The sequence below is a fragment of the Equus przewalskii genome, chromosome 1, assembly GCF_037783145.1.
Source record: "Equus przewalskii isolate Varuska chromosome 1, EquPr2, whole genome shotgun sequence".
NCBI classification, from domain to species: Eukaryota; Metazoa; Chordata; class Mammalia; order Perissodactyla; family Equidae; genus Equus; species Equus przewalskii.
In genome coordinates, this window is record NC_091831.1 from 37,711,809 (window position 1) to 37,737,794 (window position 25,986).

Consider the following 25,986-nt stretch of genomic DNA (forward strand, 5'->3'; position numbering starts at 1 on the left):
CACTCTGGGAATTGTAGTTTACCTGCGCGGTCGGTCCGTCCCTCGAGTTGACTTTAGTTTAAGGTTCGCAGGTCCTTGCCTCGCCTTCAAGTACCAGCCAAAATTAGTGTGTTGGAATCAACAGCCTCACTTCAATCCTTCTTTGTCTTCTGAATGAGAATGTTTGGTTTCCCTCGGAGGGGTTCAAATCTCTGAGCATTCGTCTCATAAAATAATGTAGAAAGTGACTCTTTAGAAAGGCACATATACAGCGCTTATGGAGCGCCTACCGTGAACCAGACACTTTTGCTAAGGGCTGGAAACGCTTTTTAAAAAGTCGTAGAGAACCTGTTTTTCTTTAGTTTTCCTAAAGTCCATTGTGTTGTTAGACTTATCGGGAAGAGGGGGAAACTGACCTGAAGCCCTCGAAAGCGGACTGCCTGAGAAGAGAGTGTCTTTGCCTAGTCAGAACTGGCAGTGTCACGGCACGCTGCTCTCTGTCACAGTCAACAGCTTCAACCACAAGATGGCAGGGCTTTCTCTAGGATGAGCGGTTAGCTCCAACAGTGGTTTAGCCAAAGACAGGTTTGATAAGGGAGGTGCAAAATTGAAATGTTTTACAGTTTTCCATCTGAGAGATGTACAAGGTAATGTATATCCCATATATTTGATGTTTCCACATTTTTGGACTTTGTATAAATGAACTCTTGAAGATGGATAAATCAGTTATCTGAAAAAGTTGTGGAACTATGGCTTACATCCGTGCTTCTCAAACTGTGAGGAAGGGCCGCCCCCCCTTCCCGCCCCCACCCCCCGCCCACCCAATTCTTCTCCCATCAGTCGTCATCCCTTGTGCATTACCAGTAGTCAGCTCTAGCCCCAGAAGATTAATTTGACGACAGCCGAACTGCTCTATAGTTGGCTGAATAAGAATAGTCCACTGGCAGGGCACTTGGATATCTGGACAATGCGGACGTGCTGTAAAAGTTTCTAAACACTTTCAGATTCTGTACTTATCACAAACAGTACACAAATAGTCTGTGGTCTATAGACTACACATTGATTAACACTCCTTTACACGATTTCTTTCTTGGTCTCAGAAGGGAATTTTAAGAGAGATCTGTTCCAGATAATAGTATGCAATTCTCCTTTCGGTTAAATTTTATAGGGAAGAAATATTTTACTTTTTCCAATACCTGATATTTCGTAAGTAAGAACAGAAGAAAGTTTTAGTTCTGCAGGTAGAACAAGGTCATACAAAACAAACCGTTTGCTTATCATCAGAAAATCTAGAGTTCATTTTGCAGGATCATAGAGGCATCTTCAGCTATGAGCACAAAATGTAGATTGGTCAGAAATGTGACCAATGGGTGATGGAGGTGAATAAGATGACTGATTATCTGATGCCAGCATTAGACTAAGAAGGCTTCTTCCCTTGAAAGTCGTGGTGTTGTTGCTGTGAACTGTAACCTTTAGACTTCTGTTCTCATCTTCACCCTGGACCGAGGTGAAGAGGTAGAGAAAGGGCTCAAAAGAAAATCTATAGGTAACAGTCAGTGAGCACTTCAGTGAGGGCCAGCCAATTTGCTAAGTCCTTACCTACATGTCTTATTTAATTTTCAAAGCAACTGTGAGTTAAGTACTGTTTTTTAGCAACATCTGTATTCAACATCTGAGAAATCTAAGGCTTAGGTAGTAATGGTAGAACTACGTGTGGATCTAGGCAGTTTGGTTTAGTTCTCACCTCATGTACTGTCTCCCGGGCAAAGCAAGCAGAGAGGAGGGCTGGGAGATGGAAAGAGAAGGGAGAGAAGAGGAGGGAAAGGAAGAAGAGAATGAGAGCTGGAGGGGAGAGGAAAGAGGAAGTAGGGAGGGAGAGGGAAGGAGAGGAAGGAGGTGGAAGAGAGGAAGGAGAAGTGGGAAGAGGGAAAAGACAAGATGGGATAGGGGAGAAGAAGAGGGAAGAAGGGTCAAAAGTTGGTCTGGAGGGGTAGCTGAGGCAGCAAGGATCTGGAGTTTGAAGAAGACCCTGGAAATTTCCAACTGGGCAATGAGAGTACTGTATAATGACTCTAAGTACTTTGTATCCTTTATCTGATTTAATCCTCACAACCGGCCAAGAAGAGAGAGATTGTTATTCCTGTTATATCAAAGAGGGGTCCTGGGCTCAGAGAAGATGGCTCTTGAAGAATTTCCTCTTCCTTAGGGAGCTTAGAAAGAGAGGGTGGTGGGGGGCCAGCCCAGTGGCATAGTGGTTAAGTGCACATACTCCGCTTCAGCAGCCGGGGTTTAGATGTTCAGATCCCAGGCATGGACCTAGCACTGCTCGTCAAGCCATGCTGTGGCAGAATCCCACATACGAAATAGAGGAAGATTGGCACAGATGTTAGCTGAGTGACAAACTTCCTCAAGCAAAAAAAAGGAAGATTGGCAACAGATGTTAGCTCAGGGCTAGTCTTCCTTAAAAAAAAAAGAAAGAAAAAGAGGTTGGGTTTTGGGATCCAAAGAACCTTCCAGCACCTCTCAATCTCCCCACCTCTCTTTGTTGGGATGGCCCCTAAAAGTCAGTCTGTGCTCAGTTAGTCTTTGGCCTCATCCTCTTTTTATTTGGTTCACCCTTTCTGGATGAGCCGAGAAACACTCCACAAGGCTGCTGTCCTCTGGGAGCTTAAGGCTGAGGCGGAGCAAGGCAAGAAAGCAATATTGTAATATGATTTGCACAGGTGTGTCAGGAGCATCTGGCAGGGTCTTCTTTCCAAGATTGAGGAGGAAGTTTGGGAGATTTGGAGAGGATAAAGGACAGTTCCTGGGAGAGTTAATGTTTGAATTAAACTTTGATGCATGGGATCGAGGAGTAACAAGATGCACAGGTCTGGGGTGTATCCAGAACTGGCACAAAGTAGTGGTACTCAGTCAACAGTTGCAGATTTAATAAATGAATCCATGACCTCCAGTTCACCTTCATACCCATGTCAACACAACTGTAACACTGTTCAATGTGTTCAATTATCTGAACACATGGCCAGAAGTTCACTGAACTGTGCATATGGTGCACTGATATGATATACCAGCAACCCAAACATAACCACCTCTCCTGTCCCAATGATGGAGCACTTAGGGGAGTTCCTGTGCAGATGGAAAAAAAGATGCTCTTCTTCCAGGCAGACTTGCCTCGGCCCCTATTCTCCACATGTCTGGTAGGTGTGCAATGAACCACCTGCCCAACTCTTCCCAGAGGCCTTGATAAAGCACACTAGAGGAGTTAATTGCTAAACCTGGAACTCTAATGAGATGCCACAGGACATCACCAATCCAGGAGGCCTCCTCAGTAATTCCTCCTTCATCTTCTTGCCTTCCCCCAGAAGCTCCCATTACTGAGCTGATATCACGAGAATATGTCTATCTTCTGAGTGGGTGTAGAGAGAGAGTGTATACATATATACAGAGATTATAGAGTATGGAATATAGAGTGTATATATGTAGATATAGCATATAGAGTATATACATATATGTACGGAGTCTATATATAAAGAGAGAGTATAGGGTACGTATATAGAGAGTATACAGTATATACATATATAGATTTAGAGTATAAATATGTGTGTGTGTATATATATATATATATATATTTAGAGAGAGAGAGATATTTTTGAAAAGGAACTGGCTCATGTGATTATGGAGGTTGACAAGTCCCAAGACGTGCAGTTGACAAGCTGGAGACCCAGGAGATCCGATGGTGTAGCTCCAGTCTGAAGGCAGGGAGGCTCAAGACCCCGGAAGAGCTGCTATTTCAGTTTGAATCCAATGACAGGAAAAAGCCGTTGTCCCACCTTGAGGCAGTAAGGCATGAGGAATCCTCCCCTCTTTGAAGAAGGGTCTATTTTTGTTCTATTCAGGCCTTCAACTGATTGAATGAAGCCCACCTACATTAGGGAGGTTAATCTGCTTGACTCAGTTTACTGATTCAAATGCTAATCTCATTCAGAAAAAAACCCTCATATATACACGCAGAATAATATTTGACCAAATATCTGGGCCCCCCTGTGGTTCAGTCAAGTCGATAGATAAAACTAACCATCATAGTGATGCTGCATTGAGATTGTTGCCTATTAAGTGAAAAAAAAAAATTGCTCAGGCACCTAAAACTTTTTACCAAAGGTAAGTTTACAAAGAATGTTTATTGAAGGCAAAAGAAAGAACAGGTCCTAAACAGAAACTAGCATTTGCAAATGTAATAACTACAAATTCTATTGCTCAGTACATTGAAAACACAGCTGAGGACTTGCAGGGTGAGAAAACTAATGTTATTTCTGGCATTTTCTATTGCAGCTGATAAGCAAATAGATACATAAAAGCTATTTGTGTTCCTGAGAATTTTGACACGACTAAATATCTTTTGGAAATGGCATGCCTTCCAAAAAAGGCAAATCTTTAGGAAGTGGCTTATTTTTGTGTTATGGAGAAGAATTTTGAGAATTTTAAAGTAGACTTGTCAGAATAGGTAACCATGACTACAGATGGGACTCCTGCCGGGGTCAGCGTTAACCTCAGACTTATGAAACATAAACACAATCTGACAAGATTTTGTCAAGACACAGAATTTTAGCCAATTTATTGTACTATTGACCAAAAACTACTTTGAGTTCTAAACTTAAAAACTATACAAATAATCGCCATGGTAATTAACCATGACCCCCACACAGTTCATGGTCCAAATACCTGTAGTGGATGCTGAGAAAATTCTGAACTGCTGAAAGAAGTTCACCTATTAATGTTATCAAGGAAAAAAATCTCCACCTCAGTTCACCAATGAAGGCTGGACCATTTTGGTTCTTTTGGTTGATGCTATAACCCATTTAAATATTCTGAATTCTTCCCCTGCCCTTTAAAAAAGCATATAAACAGATTTGTTCATATATAGCAAAATTGTGTCTTTGGGAAACTCATCTGACTAAGAATAATCTAGCTCATTTTCTGTACAGAAACTGGTTTCCAGATATGAAAATTATGGTCTAACCTCATATTGCATCACCAAATTGTGGAGTTGAAAACTATGGTCCAAAAAAGGTACTCTGATATAAACTTTATCATAAGCTTTATGATAATACTGCTTAATTTGCCATTTTCAATTAATATCATTAATGTGAATGAAAATTACAAAAGGAAGTTTTGCTAATTAAGCACCTATAAAATAGCCTCAATTTTGCATCTTGTCCCACAAAACCTAAAATATTTACTGTCTGGATATATATATAACTTTACAGACAATGTCTGCTGAACCTTTCTTTAAATCATTGTTCCAAAACAGAGTTGATACCCTCGATTCTACCTCCCGGCCAACCCAGGGGGGCATTTGAAAATCGTGTGGGTATTTTTTTGCTTGTCACAATAATTTGTTTTAAATTTATTGTTGTCACAATAGTTGAGAAGTGAGGTGGTTGATCCTAGCTTCTGGCTTTTTGTGGTAAGGGGCCGGGAACGCTAACTATCCTGCAGTGTATGAGAAACTCTTGGACAATGAACACTTGTCCCTTGTCTTGCATGACTTTTGAATATCCTGCCAGACATTCACATGGGGTAAAGCTTGTTTATCATTATCTGAGCCTAGAACCTACATAGGTTTTACATATAAATGCACAGCAATTCTTTCACAGTTTTTTTTAATGCACTGAATTTTCCAGGAATGTAACTATTATGTAAACAGAGGGAAGATTGTACTCCGCCTTGCTTGGAACTATAAGAGTTGGTTGGAGCTATATGAGAACTATGAGCTGTTCCCCATTTCAAAAAATCATGTCATTGCAGCAACACTGCTAACGTTATTTGGCTTTTCAATGCAGCATACTGTGTCACTCTGCATTTATAGCAGTCACATTCATGGTGATTCATACATAGACATATAACCACACATACTCATACATACATACATATATGTATATCCTCGTTTTATAGATTATCTAATACATGTTAAATAAGTAAATATATGTATGTATTTAGCCCTTACTTCAAAATATTACATGTAAATTAGAAGTATTGACAATATTCACTTAGTTATCTTAAATCTAAATTTAAACATATTAAAACCTAAACATATTTATTAGAAGTAGATACAGGCATCTAACTACTATGTTTTTGATCCAGTGGTGCCCAAGCATGCACATACTTAAATACATATTTATTTACTCTTTCCTCTATCATTACAAAGTATTTTATTTAAAAGGAGGTGCTATGAATTGAATGTTCAAAAACCCTCCAAATTCATATGTTGAAACCCTAATCCCAGATGTGATGGTATTTGGAGATGGGCCTTTGGGAGATAATTAGGTCAGGAGATTGGTGCCCTCATGGTGAGATTAGTGCCTTTAGAAGAAGAGACACGAGAGAGCTTGCTTCCCTTCTCTGATCTCGGCCATGTGAGCCACAGCAATAAGAGGGCCATCTGCGCACCACGGAGAGGGTGTTCACCAGGCCCCACCCTGGCGCCCCGATCTCCACTTTCAGCCTCCAGAACTGTGGGAAATAAATTTCTGTTGCTTAGGCCACACAGTCTTTGGTAATGTCTCATAGGAGCCTGAACTGACTAAAACAGGGATTTTGGCTCTTATGCATTGAGAATTATTGCCTCGAATATAAAATCCATTGTGCAAAGAATTTTTCCATGTTCAGAAGTATTAATATTTCTGCACAATAGTCTTTGGTTATGAAAAAATGAATAAAACTAAATATTGCTTCCAGTTGGAGGAATCAAGGCTGAATCCTGTACTGCACACAATGCAAAATAATAATAATAAAAGCCCAAAAAACAACTCTGTAATTTATTTTGGTTCAGAAAAGAAGAAATGCATCAGGTTTTCTGTCTAAAGCCAGAAAATACTAAATTATTTTTAAAAACCTGTTAAATATTTTTATTTCTCAAGCTGTGTGTTTTCAGTTTAAAATGAAGTCTATAATATAGTTTCTCAACCTTAGCACTATTGACATTTCATGTGATAATCCTTTGTTGTGGGAAGTTGTCCTGTGCCTCTACCTGCTAGATGCCAGTAGCAGCCCCCCAGCTGTGACAACTGAACATGTCTCCAGGCATTGCCAAATGTACCCTGGAGGGCAAAATCCCAGGCCAGTAACATTTAAGTGTTCATGCCAGGTAATGGTATGGGCAGAGTATTGGTGACTTTTTTTTTTTAAAGATTTTATTTTTTCCATTTTCTCCCCAAAGCCCCCCCGGTACATAGTTGTATATTCTTCGTTGTGGGTCCTTCTAGTTGTGGTATGTGGGACGCTGCCTCAGCGTGGTTTGATGAGCAGTGCCATGTCCGCGCCCAGGATTCGAACCAACGAAACACTGGGCTGCCTGCAGCGGAGCACACGAACGTAAACACTCGGCCAGGGGGCCAGCCCCGATTTTTTTTTTTTGAAGGAAGTTTCAGAAAGCCAGAGGGAAATGGAAATGAACAAATTTCCTGACTATAGGGAAGATGTGGTTTGCATCTCCTTATGTAGTAGAAATCTTCAGGGAATTGGGCAAACCTACTGGAGTAATAGATGCTCCATGTACCCAGGGAGGCTGGGCCTTAGACTCTAGGTGTCCAGGCTCAGCCAAGGTTCCCATGCTCTCGAAGGACACAGGAGCTACAGTACTGCTTCATGGGATTATGGGGGCTTGGACAACAGTGAAAAACAAAGCACCCTTCTGGAATGTTCTGCTTTGGGTGCAACACTCCGTGTCCATCATGCAACCTGGCAGTGGGGCAGGGGTAGGGGCAGAGGAAGACACAATAATGATTAGAGTTGAATTTCTCATCAGATGAATAGGATGGGGGCTCAGTGTCATTTAACTTAATTTTAGAAAAATAATGTGACACTTCTTACTCAGAGTAAAATTCATACCCACCTCGCATGGCATACATATTTCTTTATGATCTGCCCCCAATAAGTCTACCCTTACTACTTCCAATGCATTTTACCTGACATAGCTTTGGCAAGTGTTCCACATACTTATGGAACCCTGTTGGCACTGCACTCCCCTTTCCTCCAGTCTACTAATGAAATATCTACTTGAGCTGAAATGTTAGCTCTGTGAATTCCTTAGTTTCCCCAGGCAGGGCCACTGCCTCTTTCCTCTGGGCTCCTGTGTCTTCGGTCCATACCTATATTATGAAGCTTTTCACATTGCACTGTAACTTGTCTGTCTCTTCTACCAGGCAGTGAACATCTGCAGAGCAGAGAATTTACCTTATTTATCCATCCCCAGCACTTAGCACAGTGCCTATTAATATGTAGCTGGTACATGTTTATTGAATGACTGAAAGAATGAATCAGGTATAGTCTTGCCTGGAAATGGGACATGAACACGATGGCAATTTTCATTTCAGATATTATTTTGAAGAATGTAGAAGGATTCCTGAACTTCTCCAGAGCATTAGAACATGTAGAATAAGATGCATCCTATCAATTCTTCATTGAAAGCCTTTCTTACGTCTTTCTAATTTGATTATCTTTAAATACCACACGTCCCTCTAGCTTCTGCTCCAATTCCCTGCTACTCTTTTGAATAAAACAACTCCAAAAGTTGTCTACTCTCCCAGTTGCCATTTTCTCTCTTCTCATGATCTCTCAAACCCATTCTAGTCCACTTTTATCCCTACTACTCCACTGAAATAGTTCTTGCCTTACTTGGCATTTGACTCAGTTCATCAATCTCTTCTCCTTGAAACACTGTCTTCCCCTACTTTAAGCATCCAACCTTACTGGTTCTCCTCCTAACTCAATGGCCTCTCCCTCTCAGTCTTGTCCGTTTCTCTTTGCCTCCCTGACATCAGGATGTTGGAGCATCCTAGGGTTAATTCCTCAGACCTCTTCTCTATCTACTCTTCCTCTTGACGGATCTTTTCCTGAACTTGTATCTGACTAGCTGACATCTCCATTGGATATTCCATAGGACGTCAAACTTAATGTGTCCTTTTAAGAACGAACTCCTAAAACAATACCTGGTATGTATTAGACACTCAATAAATGTTGATTCAATCAATGAGTAAATGCTGCTTTTATCTGTTTTCCTTTAAATTGAAAAACTTAATTTTTCTTTTAATTAGTCCTTCAGGTTTGGACCATGGAAGCTGACATTGTCCAGTTTGTTCCTTGAAAAAACCTTTCCATGGAAGCTTCCTCTTCATGGAATTTGTACTGAGGAACAGATTCCCCACTAGGGGGTGTGCATGTACCACTTACATTTCAAAATGGTCCTGGTATGAAAAATTGACTACTTAAAAAAATACACAAGTGTTCGTGGATCTGTTTTCTGATGTTCTATTCATCTTTTTTTGATGAAAGTTTTTAAAGGTTGTCATTTTCTCTCTTCTCATGATCTCTTGAACCCATTCTAGTCCACTTTTATCCCTACCACTCCACTGAAATAGTTCTTGCCTTACTTGGCATTTGGAGGAGAATGAAAATTTTCTAAATGGAAGGAACCAAAGAAAAAAAAAGTGCATTTTGTAGTCAGCATTAAGGGATAATGCAAATGAAATAAAGTAATTAAAGGAGGTATATATCTAAGTTAAAACAAAACTCATGATTCACTTTTAAACTGAGGAATTATTTTAAATCATGAATGACTCTTGGTTATAGGCATTATTCTATATCCTATTCATTCGACAAATGTTTATTGAACACCTAGTAGGTGGCAGGAATAAGAAAATATCCATGCCTTTGGGGAGTCCACAGTCTAATGGGGAAGATAGTCATATATATGTAAAGCATAAGGCAACAGTGAGTGCTATAATAAAGGTGAGAAAAAAGTACTTTAAGAGCCTAGAAAGGATAAGACGAGCTATGGTGAGGGGACTGTCACAGAGAAGGGGATATTCCTGTGGCCCAGACTAAATGCTTTTCCGCAACTGGGCCTCCCCAGTGTCCATGTTGCCAGATTGCGGTCCTCATCAGTAGGAGGTCTGTTCTGTCTCTTTGCTACTGCTCTACGGCCTGACTGGCAGCCACAGGGTAGCATTTGGGTATTTATAGACAATAATCTCAGCATTACACCTATCTGAGCAGTCTGGCTTTCCTAGTCTTTTCTCATCCAATTCTGGGGTCAAGGGACACCCAGACAATTAGCTCAGTTGAGTGAGGCAACGGGCTGTCAAAGTGAGCAGCTGAAAAACTCGGGAGAAGTGAAAGAGTAGACCTGTGGGAAGTCAGCTGCTTTGGGCATCAGAAACTACTGGAACCCCAGTCAGCATCACATTAGCATGCTTAACTGAGTAGTCAGTTGCCAATGAATCCTATGGCATAGAAAGCTTTATTTTACTTGTGTTTCTTAAAGTAAATCTAGATTGTCAGAGTATACTTGTTTAGGGGAAAATACACTCTCCTAAGCTGATGTCCTGTGGACGGGCATGTGTGGGTCTGCATAGATATGATTAAGGACATGCATTTAGATGAGCCAGATGAATACCTAGAGGGAAGAAGAGCTTATTAAAAGACGATAATTCCTGTTGTAGGACTCGGCTGCTCTTCTGTACTCCCCTAGAGCAGTTCTGAGAGTGGGAGATTGCCATTTGGAAACATCAGAAAGCTCTAGTCTCCAGTGCCCTCGTTGCCCATCTTACGAGAATACTGTTATAGGCAATGAGAGTCTAGACAAGGTTCGGTACTTTTTAAAGCAATAGAGGTATTTTTTAAATGAAAGAAAGAAAAGTGATGAAAACTAAAGACATATTTTGATTCAGATGCCAACACTTCCCTTATTATCTGCAGTATAACTGCCAAAGAGTGGGCAGGCCGGGGGACGAGGAAGGAAGCAACACCTTGACATGGATTTTAAAACACCAGGACACCAAGGGCGAAACAAATAACAAATTGAGGTGAATGTTTGGGTAATTTATGAATATTTTTTTGTGAAGCTGTATCTTCAGCTTTTCTTTGTGAGAAAATTATGGAAAAGTATACATGAGATTTCAGCATTTTTATGAAGATAGGATTATTTGTTAGTCAAGGTTAGAGGAAAACTGATAGAATTCCAGATTGTTCTGTCAGGATTTTGGAATAATACAATGATAGATGATATTTAAATTCAACATAAGCAAGGTAATGCTGCAGAAGCCGAGATTTTCAATAACTATGTTTATGCATTGTGACAGCTTATAAATTAAAAACCTAGCAACTCTTAGGAAATACATTCAGCTATCACCAGGTTTAATGTAATAGGGGTGACTGCTCGATCAAAAGGGGAATTTTGACCTGATGCTCTACTGAAAATGGAAGAGGAAGTAAATTAGAAAGTAGTATTTTACTGATTATTTGGTGGGTTTATACGTCCTACAATTAAAAAACAAAAGCAAAAAACATCAGAAGGTGCTAGGAAATATAAGTGGGCTGGGTAAGGGCTGGTAAAAGTGTAGGTGGCAAATTATATTGACTGTAGATTCAAACAAAAATAAAACAACTGCTTTTAAAATTCTTGGTGTACTTATTTAATGTGGAATATTATTTAAAAGAGCCAAGACAGAATGTAAGCTGACCTGATTACTCAAGGAAAAAAAAATGAGAGAAGCCAAATAAGTTAAAATAAGTTAAAAAGTTAAAATGAGAAAAGTCAAAAGTATCTTGTGAAATTTACTTCCTTATGGAATTTTTAAGAGGCCTTGAGACAATTCTAAACCTCAAAACCAAAAATGGAGACATTTCAAAATAGTCAAAGATGATCTTGAAAAAATCATTTAACTTTCCCAGCCTCTATTTCCCTCTCTGTATTGAAGAGGGAACAAACGGTTTCTTAGATGACTTCCAGCTACAAACTAGTTTTCTTTTGTCTGAAATTATGTTTAATACTAACATAAATAAGGTTGAAGAAATTTCCTCATCCATCCTCTTGACTATTAAATAGTATTGCTTTGTGGCCTGCATGTTATCCTCTACTCTTACTCTGACTCAATCTATCCATCTGCTTATCCCAGGCAGAGGAGAGCCTCTGACATCTTCCTAAACAGTGAAAGAGCAGTGAACATTGGCCCACCATTCAGGGATTTTTTTTCTCTACTTAATTTTTTTTTTCTTGGGGAAGATTGGCCCTGAGCTAACTCTGTGCCAGTCTTCCTCTACTTTGTATGTGGGTCTCTGCCACAGCATGGTTGCCAACCACTGGTGCAGGTCTCTGCAGGGAACCGAAACAGCAGCCCAAGCTGAGCATATGGAACTTAACCACTAGGCCCTGGGGCACCACCCCTCCATTTTTTTTTTTTTTTTTTTAACGTGTAGAGGGAAGACTACCGACATAGTAATCAGATAAACTTGGGTTTGAAACCTAACTATTACTTACCAGCTAACTGCAATAGCAGCTGTGTTTCCTTATCTGGAAATATAGAGCTAATACCCACCTTGAAGAATGAGAGTATTATTCAGCCCCCAGATCAATACATTTAGAGGTTTCTGTTTCTTTTCTTCTTATTTATAATCCGCTAGGGCCTAACTAGAAAAGGAAACAGATTTGATTATTTTTAGAGTCTTAAACTAAACAAATCACTGCTGGCTCCCAAGAAAACCCTGAAACAAAACGGAGTGAACTAAGTCTCACAAACGATAAGAATCAGCCACTCTGACAGGGTTTGAACACCAAGGGCATTTGAGGCAATAGGCATTAAGTCAACGTACACCTCCAGCATTCTTCTGCAGAACATTATAACAGGTCATTTCTTCGCTTATGTGCAAGCTTTCCCGAATGCCATGGGAAAATTAACCCTCCTTTCAGGGTATTAGGCTTTGTAGTCTGAATATAAAAGCAGCCAGGGTCTATTTTCAGGCCTGTTTCTAGACGCCTGGAGGGTGAGCCAGAGTGGGTTTAAGCCCCCTGGAGGGTCCAAAGCTTTCCCAGGGCCCCCAGCTCCTTCTCGGTACCAGGACCTGAAGGCACCATTCCCTTTTTCCTTTCTTCTTCTTCTTCTGAGCTCCCACCCCCACCCAGTTCGGCGGTTTCTCCTTTTCCCATAAGTGGTCAACATAGGAAACGGAAGTATCTATTTATTGTTTGGTGTAGTAGTGCTCGAAAACGTTTTTTAATTAAGAAGAAGAAAAATTCCTCTCCAGGTTCTCCCTTTGGCCCTGAGTGCGAAGGGCCGCTGGCTCGCGATCCTCCCCCCGCGCATCTCCGGTGACCGCCCGGAGGAGGTCGGGCTGTCGGAGGGGTCGGCGCCCGCGGCCGCACACAGGTCCCCGTGCGGGCCGCCTCGGGAGCCCGGGAGGTGCGTGGAGCGCCGGCCCCCGCCCAGGGGGAGGCGCGGGAGAGGCGGCGGCCCCTGTCCCGCCTGGGAGGCCCGGCCAGGAGCCGAGGAGCTCAGCGGCGGCGGGGACGCGGCGCGGCTGCCGCAGGGGAGCGGCGGCGGCGGCGGCGGCGGCGGCGGCGGCGGGCGCGAGGGGCGGGGCGCACTCCGCAACTTCTGCCGCTGCTCCCGGGCGCTCTCGGCCGAGCCGCGCGGCGGCGGGCGGCGGGCGGCGGGGCGGCCCGGCGAGCCGGCGCGTCCCGAGCGTCCGTCGGTGCCTGTGGCATCTCCGGCAGGGAGTCCCTGTGCGGCCGCGCTCCCGCGGTGTCCGCAGCGGCCCGGGGGCCCGGGACGTGCGGGGCCGCGAGGCCAAGCCGGGGCGCCCCCCAGCGGCCGGCGCGGGCCCCATGGCTGGGCCGCGCGGAGCGGAGCAGGCGAGGTGAAGCCCCAGGGCCGGCAGCCGGAGCTCGTGGCGGGGGCGCCGGCTCCATGGGCAGCAGCGCACGGCGGCGCGATGATGGACGTTAACAGCAGCGGCCGGCCGGACCTCTACGGGCACCTCCGCTCTTTCCTCCTGCCCGAGGTGGGGCGCGAGCTGCCGGACCTGAGCCCCGACGGCGCCAGTCCGGTCGCGGGCTCCTGGGCGCCGCACCTGCTGCGCGGGGTCCCCGAGGTGACGGCCAGCCCCGTGCCCACTTGGGACGCGCCCCCGGACAATGCCTCCGGCTGCTGGGAGCAGATCAACTACGGCAGAGCCGAGAAAGTTGTGATCGGCTCCATCCTGACGCTCATCACGCTGCTGACGATCGCCGGCAACTGCCTGGTGGTGATCTCGGTGTGCTTCGTCAAGAAGCTCCGCCAGCCCTCCAACTACCTGATCGTGTCCCTGGCACTGGCCGACCTCTCGGTGGCTGTGGCGGTCATGCCCTTCGTCAGCGTCACCGACCTCATCGGAGGCAAGTGGATCTTTGGCCACTTCTTCTGCAACGTCTTCATCGCCATGGACGTCATGTGCTGCACAGCTTCGATCATGACCCTGTGCGTGATCAGCATCGACAGGTAAGGGCCGGGGCGCTCCGTCCCGGGGTCCGGCTGGGCATGTGCTGGCAGCTCAGCCCCGCGCGCTCGCTTTTCCTGAGAGGATAAGCCAGACTTCACGGCGGGTTGAAGGGCTGCGCTTTAAACATCAACCCCCACACATCCACCCTACACCAACGAAACAACTTCAGGCACGGCAAAGCCTGTATGCACCGTTAAAAGAAGAGCCCGAAATGTTCTGGTTTACTGTAGTGAAGATTTTAAGACCAAAGTTAAGAGTGTTTTAAGCATTAGCAGTTCCACCAGGGGGTCCCTTGGCTTGGTTTTCAGAAAGGAAGGGATTTGATCCTCTCTGAGTTTGACAGACGTTTTCTGTGAGCCTTCAAGAGTCAATTCTTACTTTAAGAAATCAGTGGGAGAAAAGCCACCCTGCTTCCCTGATTGTAGGAGCTACTCCCCAGGCCAATGGAAAGACCTAGGATGGTCCCAGAATTGGGGGTCTGCGTATACCCGTATGATTGCTGATTCTGAATCTTATTCTTTTCGAAGTCTGTTTTTCGTTTTTGGCAACGGTGTCTGTAACCTGCAGGCTTACTGACTGGAGCCTTACTCCCTGTCTGAATGGTTAGTTCTAGCCTGTCATCATATCCCTTGGGAATCTTCTCTTGAAAACTCCCCCACTGGCGTAATTGAAACAGAGGCTGACCATCTGTCAGGGATGCTGGGGAAAAAATTCCTGCCTTGGGTGTCAGATGGGACTAGGAGACCCAGGGTTTCTTTAGACTCTGGGATTACAGGATCCTGCAATGGACCTAGTCTTTGGCTCTCGAAATATTGTGCAGTTGACAACTTGAAGTATAGTCCCAGTGCTCTGTGGCCACAGAACAGCTCTGCTTCTCTTGAAACCGAAATATTAAGCCTTAATATTCACATGCAGAATTCTACTGGTGGTTTAAAAGCAGCACGGGACTGGTATCCTGTTGCGTTTAATGATACAGAGAAACGGTTGCTTATTTTCTTAGTGGACCTATAGAACCTTTACTGTGTAGACTTTTCAGCATAGGAGAAGTAATTGATGCCTCCACACTTAAAATGACAGTGTCTCAAAGGATGGTCTAGCACGAAATGGAGATTTTCCTCCCTGTAAATGCTTCTCATAATGGTTTGTTGATATTTAACATGTTCTGCAGTTTTACTCCTTGACCAGGGTTTATAATTACTGAATAAAGGGAATGATAGGAAAGGGGATATTTTCAAGGAAAAATACACTGTAGCTGCATTTACAGATCTAGATTGTTTTTTAAAAATTGATCCTGCCATTTTATATATTGTGTTAGGATCTTCTGACAGCAAACAAGGAATTATTTTTAAGAGTAGAGCATGAACTGCATGTATGAGAATATTAGCTCCACACCTGACAGCTGAAGTTCAGGATTACTGTAGTTAAAAATGACAAAAACATTTGCATTTACAGCCTGGCTGTGGCAACAGGAACTAGGAGAGCACACTCCATGTGCATAGTAAGTATATGTATGAATTATAAGCACAGGAACTCAACTGCTCAGCCAACCAAAACAGTGCTTCTTGTATGAATGGAGGCCTTTAAATGGAACTTAGTGTAATAAAGCAAATGGCAATTTATGCTGCAAGTAATACATTTATAATTTTTTTTTCATTTCCTAATTGGTAAATGATAAATAAACAGCACAGTGTGCTAACTTGTCTCCAAAGACAGCCAGTGCTTCTGTTCTTCTGGGCACATTCAGGTCTGGCTGGGACATCCTGTGATTCCCGTACGTGATCGAAAGGCTTTCTTCCCTCGCTGTGCATGTGTGACTTACCAGCAGCAGGAAGGTTCGAATACAGAGAAGAGCTTAATCTTTCTTGGCAAGAGCTTCTAATTTCTTTGTCAACTATATCCTTATGATTGTCACAAATTGTGGGAATACAGGGATATAGGTTCTATGTCTTCATTTCCTGTGAGAATTACCCCATTGTTGAATTCTGCTTAAAAATTAGTTTAGAAGATGAACATATTTCTTTACCTAAATGAAGAATTGATAACATTGGAAGACACAGATTGCTTTTCTTCCAACAACACTCAGAACTAAAAATGAGAAAAAGGAAAATGCACTTGCTATCTAAGGTGAATTATTTCTGAAAAGAATGTTTTCTGCAGTTCCATGGTAGACGATGACCAGTGATATAAAAATGTGCTAAGAAAATGGGAAAAAAATGTACTCTTCATTCATTCATTTCTTCATTCCCTCTTGAGTACCTAATGTAGTTATGCTGTGCTTTGTGCAGCATAATGAAAGGTGAATGACAGTATTCCTGCTTTTGAGCTCAGCCTGTATTGTGAGAATTCAGATATCTGCTGGGCATTTGACCTATCCAAAAGGGAACCTTTGACTTGTCTTAACCAATCCCCACCATACCAGGATGCTTTTCCAATGCAGTGTCATGCCATTCTTCTTCATGGGCTTCAATACTCCCATGCCTACCCTTTCTAGATAATGACTCATGTTCACTGAAAATGTAGCAGCCATTGCATGGGAACTCCCTTACCTTACTTTCCACCGCCAAACAAGCAATCTTTCCTCCATCTGTACTCTTCTTTTTATTTCCCTCCAGTTAAAAAGCAAGAAGACATGGTGTCCCAGCAAAGACCAAACCACCTGTACTTCATATCCCTTCCCTCTCACCTTCCTGAGGACTTTGTTCCTTCCTCGATCCCTCATCTTTTCTTTGTCTTCAGCTTTGCTTCTCTACCAGGTTAAGCTTGATCTTCCGTCTTTAAGAATTCCTTCTTTGGCCTCACTTCTCCCTCCAGTTGCTGCTCCGCTTCACAGTTAAGTTGCACAACGAACTGTGCCCACAACCTGTGTTTATTTCCTTACCACCCCTCAGGTATATGAGTTTGACACTCACCAGGTCTACTGCAATGTCTAACTGGCCTTCCTGGTTCCACTTCTGTCCACCTTCATCCATTGCCTGTGAAGAAGCAAGAATAATCTTTGTAAAAAAATCTTTAAGTGAGATAAAATTTTCCTATAGTGAAATGAGCAGATATTAAATGTACAATTTGATGAGTTTTGACAAATGTGTATACCCATGTAACCAACATTCCAATCAAGATATAGACTATATTTGTCATCCCGGAAAGTTCCCTATGCTCCTCTTAGAATGATCTTTTAAAAATAGAAATAATTACCTTTTATATACTGTTTAAAAACCATGCAAAACAGTTGTATGTATTGATTAGGGAAGCTTCTATAAAGAGTGAAAGGATAAAATAGGGCAGAGGAATGGTGACCACCAAATTCCCGAGAGTGCTTTTTTTCGCTGGGGTTGGTGGAGGTGTCCTCAGGGGTGGTACACAGATCAGCTGTATTGGTAATGTTTTGTTTCTTAAACTTGGTGGTGGATACAGTCTTGTTATTCTTACTCTTTTTTTTTTTTTTTTTTTGAGGAAGATTAGCCCTGAGTTAACTGCTGCCAATCCTCCTCTTTTTGCTGAGGAAGACTGGCCCTGAGCTAACATCGGTGCCCATCTTCCTCTACTTTATACGTGGGACGCCTACCACAGCATGGCGTGCCAAGCGGTGCCATGTCCGCACCCGGGATCCGAACCGGCGAACCCAGGGCCGCTGAGAAGCGGAACGTGCGCACTTAACCACTGCACCACCGGGCCGGCCCTCCAGTCTTGTTATTCTTTGTGTAATTTTCTGTATGTCTCAAATATGCTTTTTACCTTTTTTGGGAAATACCTGCTATAGAAAAGTGAACAATCCCAAGTGTAGAGCTTGATGAATGTAGAGCTTGTAGATGTTGTTGCTAATGTTATTTTACTCCAGAGAAGATAGCCGCTAGGCAGGTGAATTGGGGAACTGATTATTGTAATCAAGTTAGAGACTGTAGAAACAAAGTGAATAGGTAGATGTGATCTGCAAGTAGATCAAGAAATTGAAAATTACTAACCTTCCAGAGGTCCCCTCCTGCCCCTTCCCACTTCCTTATACTCCTAAAGATAACCATTGTCCTGCCTTTTAGCATCATAAATTAGTTTTGCTTGGTCAAAACTTCATATAAATGGAATAGTATAGTATGTACTGTATTAAATCTGGCTTCTTTTGCTCAGTAGAATGTCTGTGTTATTCATTCATAGTTTTTAGCCTATCAGTACTATTCATTCATTTTTATCACTGAATAGTAATCCATTGTATAAATATACCATAATTTGTTTACCATTTCACCTGTGGGTAACATTTGAATTGTTTCCAGTTTCTGGCTGTTACTGCTTCTATAAACATTTATTTATGTAGAAGTCATTTTGTGGACAGGTTTTTGTTTCTTTTGGGTAAATATGATACTGGGTAATAAAGTACCTTATTGCATGTTAATTCTATTTATCCCCTCACACCTTTTGTGTTATTGTTGTCATACATCTTATTTTTTATTTCCTTTTTTTTTTTTGAGGAAGATTAGCCCTGAGCTAACTGCTGCCAATCCTCCTCTTTTTGCTGAGGAAGACTGGCCCTGAGCTAACATTGTGCCCATCTTCCTCTACTTTATATATGGGATGCCTACAACAGCATGCCGGCGTGCCAAGTGGTGCCATGTCTGCACCCGGGATCGGAATTGGCGAACCCCAGGCTGCCCAAGCAGAACGTGCACACTTAACCACTGTGCCACCTGGCTGGCCTCATTGTCATGCATTTTAATCTACATATTTTTAAAACCCGTTAGATAGTACTTTTATTGTTCTTTTAAACAATCAGTATTCACAGATATGAAATGTACAGTTTGATGAGTTGTATTTACCCACATGTTTACCTTTTCCATTGCTCTATTTTTTCCTGCATTCTTATGCTTTCATCTGGGATCATTTTATTTTGCCCAATTAGAATTTGTTGACTTTTTTTTTTAAGTGAAGGTTTGCTGGTGACAAATCCTCTCAGTTTTCACTTGTGTGAAAATGTCTTAATTTTCCATCATTTTTGAGTGATATTTTCTCTCAGTGTGGAATTCTATATTTGAGGTTTTTTTCAGCACTTTAAAACACTATTCCATTGTCTTCAGGTTTCCATAATTTCTGTTGAAAAATCAACCATTAACCAACCTTATTATTCCTTTGAAGATAGCCATTTTTCCTTTGGCTGCTTTTAGGATTTTTTCTTTGTCTTTAGATGTTATAAATTTTTCTATGATGTCGTTAGGTCTGGAGTTTTGATTATTTTTTGCTGTTTATTTGCTTTTAACCCTGCTGGAGTTCTTTGTTATTTTTGTATTTGTGCATTGATATCTCTAATCAGTTTGCTATTGTCTCTTCAAATACTTTTCTGGTCCCATTTTTTCTCTCTACTTCTATATTTTCAAGTTTATGTAAATTAGACCTTTTTACTCTAATGTGTCTTACACTCTTTTCTATATTTTCCATTTTACTTTTTTCTCTGTGCTTCAGTTTTGAAAAATTTTTACCTGCCTTCCGATTTATTAATCATCTCTTCTACTATGTCCAATCTCCTGTTCAGTCTTATCTGAGTTCTTACACAGTCCTAGAAACTCCATTTGATTCTTTTTATTGATTCTGATTCTCTACCTTTTCACCTAATTTCTCCATCTTGTTATTATATTTTTGAGTATACTAATCATAGTCATTATTTTTCTACTAATTCCAATATCTGAATCACTTGTAGTTTTTTTGTGTGTGATCTGTTTTTTTTTAAACACTGTTTTCTGTGTGTGTCTTGGCATGCCTAGTAAATTTTGATTGCACACTCAACATTTTGTATGAAAAATTGTAGATGTTGTTGCTAATGTTATTTTACTCCAGAGAAGATAGCCACTAGGCAGGTGAATTGGGGAACTGATTATTGTAATCAAGTTAGAGACTGAGCTTACTGTAGGCTGTTTTAGTCTTAATAAAGCTCTGCCTGTCACTGGACTGATGCCTTGTCCTAGGGTGTAGCCTTCTTGGTATTTCAGCTAAGAGCATGGGGTGTTCTCAAGGACTCCTCCCCCTGGCTAGTTCAGAACTCTAATTTTTCTCTCCTCAGTACTGTGAAGCGTTTTGGGAGCTTTCTCCTTGGCATCTTAGCCTGCTGCCCTATACAGCTTCAGAATTCAGCAAATATCCTGAGGGGACTACCAGCCACGTTTTGGGCTTGGTATTTTGCACTTCCCATCTTACTGGAGCCTGGCCTCTCAGGTCTCTAATATTTGTCTTCTAACCTCAGTAGTCTACCAAAAGTTCTTCTGGTATTTTTGCCTCTTAATAGCAACTCTGCTGAGGCTTTTTGCCTGGATCTTCAGCTCCTTACCCCTCTCCTAGTTTTGGCCAATGTGCCCAAGGAAAGAGTGGTTACAGAACTTTGGCTCACCTCTCTGTGGTTCTCGCTTCTCCAAAATTTTGTCCCCTCAATTCCTGGTTGTCTCAACAGTTCCGTGATGCCTTCAAGCAGGGGTGTGTGGTTGTGTGTGTATGTGTTTGCGTTTTTGTGCTATATGCAGCTTTTCTAGTGGTTTTCAGCAGAAGCATTGATCTGAAGCATCAAGCAACTCCATCATCGCTAGAAGTGGAAGTGTGCCTGAAATATTTTAAATATATAAAAATAGAGAAATATAATTATGTAAATTTCCTGCTTAAAAGCCTTCCTTGGATTTCATTTAACTTAGAATAAAATTCAAACTCTTTAGCATGTCTACAAGGTCCCTGGTTTGTCCTGCTGTACTCCCCAACAACATTTTGTACCGTATTTCATCTTTCTCTTTGTAGTTTAGTCATATTGACCTTTTCCAGTTTCTCCATCACGCCAAATTCTTTCCTGCATCAGGCCACTTCCATGCAAACCCACCAACTGATATATTTGTGAAACTGTGATTTCACGTCTCAGGTTTAATTCCCTTATATATGTTTTTTGATCCCAAGTTGGAAAGCTTAAAAGTGTTTAACCCTCGAGAGAGCCACAATTAAAATATCTGAAAAATACCAAGTGTTGGCAAGGATGTAGAGCAAAGGGAACTTTCATGCATTACTAGTGGGATTTTGAAGTCATGAACCACTTTGAAATAGTTTGGTATTCTCAAAGAATGCTGAAGGCATGTACATCCTATGACTCTGTTATTTTACCACTAGTTATGTATCAGAGAAACTCTTGTCACCAAAAATCTTGTACAAAACTATTTATAACATCCACAAACTTGAAACCCAAAAACTTGAAAAAAATACGTCTGTGTATCAATAGTAGAATGGACAAATTGTGGTACATTCATACAATAGAATAGCATTCAGTGGTGGTTATCAAACTTGAGTGTACATCAGAACTATCTGGAGACCTTATTAAACACAGATTGTTGGGCCCTACCCCAAGAGTTTCTGATTTGGTAAGTCTGGGGTGGAGCCCAAGATTTTGCATTTCAAACAAATTCTCAAATGATTCCCATGCTACTGGTTTGGGGAACTTACTTAGAAAACTGTTACAGATAGCAATGAAAATGAACAAACTGTAGCTAAAATGAATCTAACAAAGGAAGTTAAACAACTTTTTATTATATTTTGAAACAAATGTGAAAGTCTAGAGTAGGGGCTGGCCCTGGGGCCAAGTGGGTAAATTCGCATGCTCCCCTTCGGTGGCCCAGGGTTTCACCAGTTCGGATCCTGAGAGCGGAGGACATGGCACTTCTCATCAAGCCAGGCTGAGATGGCATCCCACATAGCACAACCAGAGGCACTCACAACTAGAATATACAACTATGTAGTAGGGGGCTTTGGAGAGAAGCAGAAAAGAAGAAAAAAAAGATTAGCAACAGATGTTAGCTCAGGTGCCAATCTTTAAAAAAGAAAAGGTCAAGTGTATAGTATAAAGGGCTTAATTATATCCATTGCCTAGCTTCAACAGTGATAATTTATGGCCAATTTATTCAGTGTATACTTTGCAACTCCTCCTTCCTCCCATTGTTTTAAATCAAATTTTAGATGTCATGTCATTTTACCTAAGTACTCTGAGGTCACAAACACAATGCTGAGCAGAAGAAGCAGAGTACAGAAGAACACATATAATGTGATTCCATTCAGATAAAAAGTTAAAACAGACAAACAACATTGTTTAGGGCCATACATACATGGAAATATTATAAAGAAAAGGACGGAAATAAATATCATGAGAATGAGAATAGTTATTACCTCTGGGAAGGAGGGGGTTGTGATCAGAGAGGCATGCTGCTGAAGTCGTGTAACGTTCTATGTCTTGACTGTAATGGGTAGTTACATGAGGGCTCACTTTTAAAATGACTGGTAAAATATCCATGTATATTTTAGGCACTTCCCTGCATATGTATCTTGTTTTATAAAAAAAGGGACGAAAGTGTTTATTTGATGACATCTCATGAGGTGTTTTTGGATGCCTATCAGCTCTGTAATTAATCTGAGCAGATGCAATTCTTGTTTTAATGCTATTAGCAACCATTAGTTTTAGTTTCATGTTTGAGGGCAGGGTCATCTTTGGGTGGTTCACGGTTACAGGAACTCATCTGGCTCATTTGCAAGAGCCATAAGCTTTAGTTCTGACTGGTGTCTGGCTAAAGCCTTGCGTCCTCGCCAGGTACTATGACTCATTGGCTTCCATGGTCTGAGAGTCCTGCTCTTGGCTTTAGTTCTGCTGTGATCAGCAGTGCAGGGTACATTCTGGCTTCTCTGGATTGCCTTTCTCTTTGAAGGAAGTCATCCTTGCTCATCTCTCAAATTAATTTTCAGCTTGTAGAATTTCGCTTTAAGAGTTGATATAATCCTCTTCTAGCTTTGCTATGGGAAGGGGAGAGGGCCGAGAAGGAACAGGTCTTCTGCTTTATTCTTTTGTGAGGTAACACTTCCCACAAACTACTTTCGTTTTTTCTTATGTTAACTAACAGAAAGTAATACCTCAGGGTAGAAATGCTTACAGCTAATAGATGTTTCGTGTTTTATCGTTCACAGACCACTTTCCCCATATAGAAATCTCCTCTGATCCTCCCTACAAATTTATGAGGGGGGCATTATTATCTCCACTTGATGTAGGAGGAACTGGAGGACAGAAGTGACTTGTCCAAGGACACACAGTTTGTAGGGGTGGAACCTGTGTTCAAAGCCTATTCAAGTGCCATGTATTTATGTATATATATATTTAAGGAAAATAATAAAAGTTTAGACATGGGTCGTGATGAAGGAGATAGTTTCTGACTTAGGTCTTAAAAGAAATGTTGAATTAGACTGGTGATGAAATGGCAGGAGAATTTCCAGGCAGGGAAACAGCAGATGCCAAGAGCATGGAGGCCGTGAATCAGTCTGTGAGTGAACTTATAGAGAGGGAGCAGGAAGGCTTTCCATGTGAGAGAAGAGCATAGGAATCTACCAAGTCAGTAAGACATGCTGCTTGTTGCCCATCCCGACCCCCATCCTCCCCTTTCTCCTTGGTTATAGGACTTCCTGTTTTTACCTGGGAATATGGCTGTCCAGAATAAAGACTACATTTCTCGGCTCCCCTGCAGCAGGGTGTGACCATGTTACTAAATTCTGACCCAAGAGATATTGGTAGAAGTATTGTTTTGGTTTCTTGGAAATTTCTTTCAGGACAATTGATGTGTGCCCTCTTCCTCTTCTTTTTTGTTCTTTCTTTCATCTTGTCACCTGGAATGTGAATATGGTGGCTAGAGCTCTGGTCATTGTCTTGGTCAAGATGGACAACCAGGGCCACACTTGAGAAGGAAGAGCAGTGCGCTGGGAGGGTAGCCTGGGTCCTGGAGGATTGTGGAGTCCACAGGATTGCTGGAACGCTGACTTCTTACTGGCTGATAAACAGATGCCATTATGTTGTCTCTCACATGCAGCTTAACTCAATCCCAACTGCTAAGTGCCAGTTTCTTATCCCACTCCCTCATCCTTCCTACTGGTATCCACACACACTTCTTAAAATATCATTGTGAGGGTGTCACTGTGTCAGTCTCCTTTGGAAACCCCTCAGGAATAACAGCTACCATTTTTGAGGACTTTTTGTGCTATATAAATTCTGAGAGATTTTGCACACAATATCTCGCTTAATCTTCATCACACTCTCGTAAGGGTGTTTATTGAGTGTCTGTCATTGAGGGTCTCTGTTGGCCAAAGGAGAACAGGACAGAGTATGAATATTTTAATCACATTCTGTAGATGAGGAAGCTCAGGAGACATACACCTTGTATGCGGCAGGAAGAGCATCTGAATCAAAAGCCCATGTATGTCCCCTACATTGTTGTAGCCATTGCCTGCTACATGAGGAGAATATTGTTAGGATAGCATTCAAGGCCGTTTATAATTTGACCCCCTTGTAGCCTCAATCTGACTGACTCCATCATAGGCACCCTCCTTTTTAACACTATGTCAAAACAGAACTAATGCTCTTATCCCCCAAACTTGTTCCTCATCTAAGGAACTGATGCCGTTCCAGTAAATGGCATTAGTCTCCACCCAGTTGCTTTGCTAGACATTTGGGTATTATCTTTGAAACTTCCTACTGACTGTCACCAGCCAATCAACAAGTCCTGCTGATTGTCCCTCCACTTTCCTTCTTCTCCTCTCTCAGCACTAGCAACTCATCCCAAGCTCATATAAGCTTTCATTTGGACCATTCTGAGTAGCCACCCAGAAGTCTCCCTGTATCTGCCCTTGCCCCATGTTAATGCAAAGTGTGTAGCCCTAGGTGCACATAAGAATCACCTGGCCAATTAAAAAAAAATACCAGTGCTTGGATCCCACCTCTAAAGATCCTGATTTAATTGGTCTGGGTGGGCCTGGGCATCACTATGTTTGAAAATATCCCGCAGGTGTTTCTAATGTGTAGCCAGAGGGAGAACCCTTGAGTTAGGGTGACCTTTTAAAAATCCAAATATGATTTTATCCATGGATCCCAAACTTATCTGCACATTAGAATCACCTAGGAATCATCAAAAAATTCCAAAGCCCATACCCAGGCCATACACAAGCCCAGCTAATTCACAATCACTGGGGGTGGGACTAATGCATCTGTATGTTGAGAGCACCCTAGATTAGTCCTGGATTATGCTGTTCTGCTACTTCAAACTCTTTGTTATTTATTTGTTTATTTATTCTTTTGATGAGGAAGATTGGCTCTGAACTAACGTCTGTTGCCAATCTTCTCTTTTAGCTTGAGGAAGGTTGTCCCTGAGCTAACATCTGTGGCAATCTTCCTTTGTTTTGTATGTGGGACGCTGCCACAGCATGGCTTGGTGAGTGGTGTGTAGGTCTGCGCCTGGGATCCGAACCCGTGAACCCCAGGCTGCCGAAGCAGAGTATGGGAACTTAACCACTAAGCCACCATGCTGGACCCTCAAACTCTTTAAAAGGTTAATAAGTTGGCTTGCTCTTGGGATAAGATCATAAATCTTTAGTTGACCTAAAAGATTGTGTTATTTGACCTTGCCTATCTCACCAGATCAGGGGTTGGCAAACTTTTTTCTGTAAAGGGCTAGATAGTAAATATTTCAGGCTTGTCCACCATGCGGTCTCTGCTGCAACTATTCAACTCTGCTGTTATAGCACGAAAGCAGCCTAGACAATATGTAAATATATGGGCGTGGCTGTGTTCCAATAAAAACTTTATTTGTGGATCCTGAAATTTAAGTTTCATATAATTTTCACGTCATTAAGTATCATTCTTCCTTTTGATTTCTTCAACTATTTTAA

General features: G+C 42.0%; 1 protein-coding gene across 2 annotated transcripts in view; it reads left to right on the forward strand.

The window, feature by feature from the left end:
* Positions 1-13,055: 13,055 nt before the first annotated feature.
* Positions 13,056-25,986, forward strand: part of HTR7 (5-hydroxytryptamine receptor 7) — an 80,074-nt gene continuing 67,143 nt past the window's right edge. The window contains exon 1 of one of the 2 annotated variants that reach the window (XM_008532204.2): positions 13,056-14,291. In XM_008532204.2, the coding sequence (XP_008530426.1) occupies positions 13,747-14,291 (545 nt within the window). In that variant the 5' untranslated portion in view covers positions 13,056-13,746. The remainder of the gene's footprint in view (positions 14,292-25,986) is intronic. The other variant, XM_008532207.2, reaches the window with a different exon arrangement.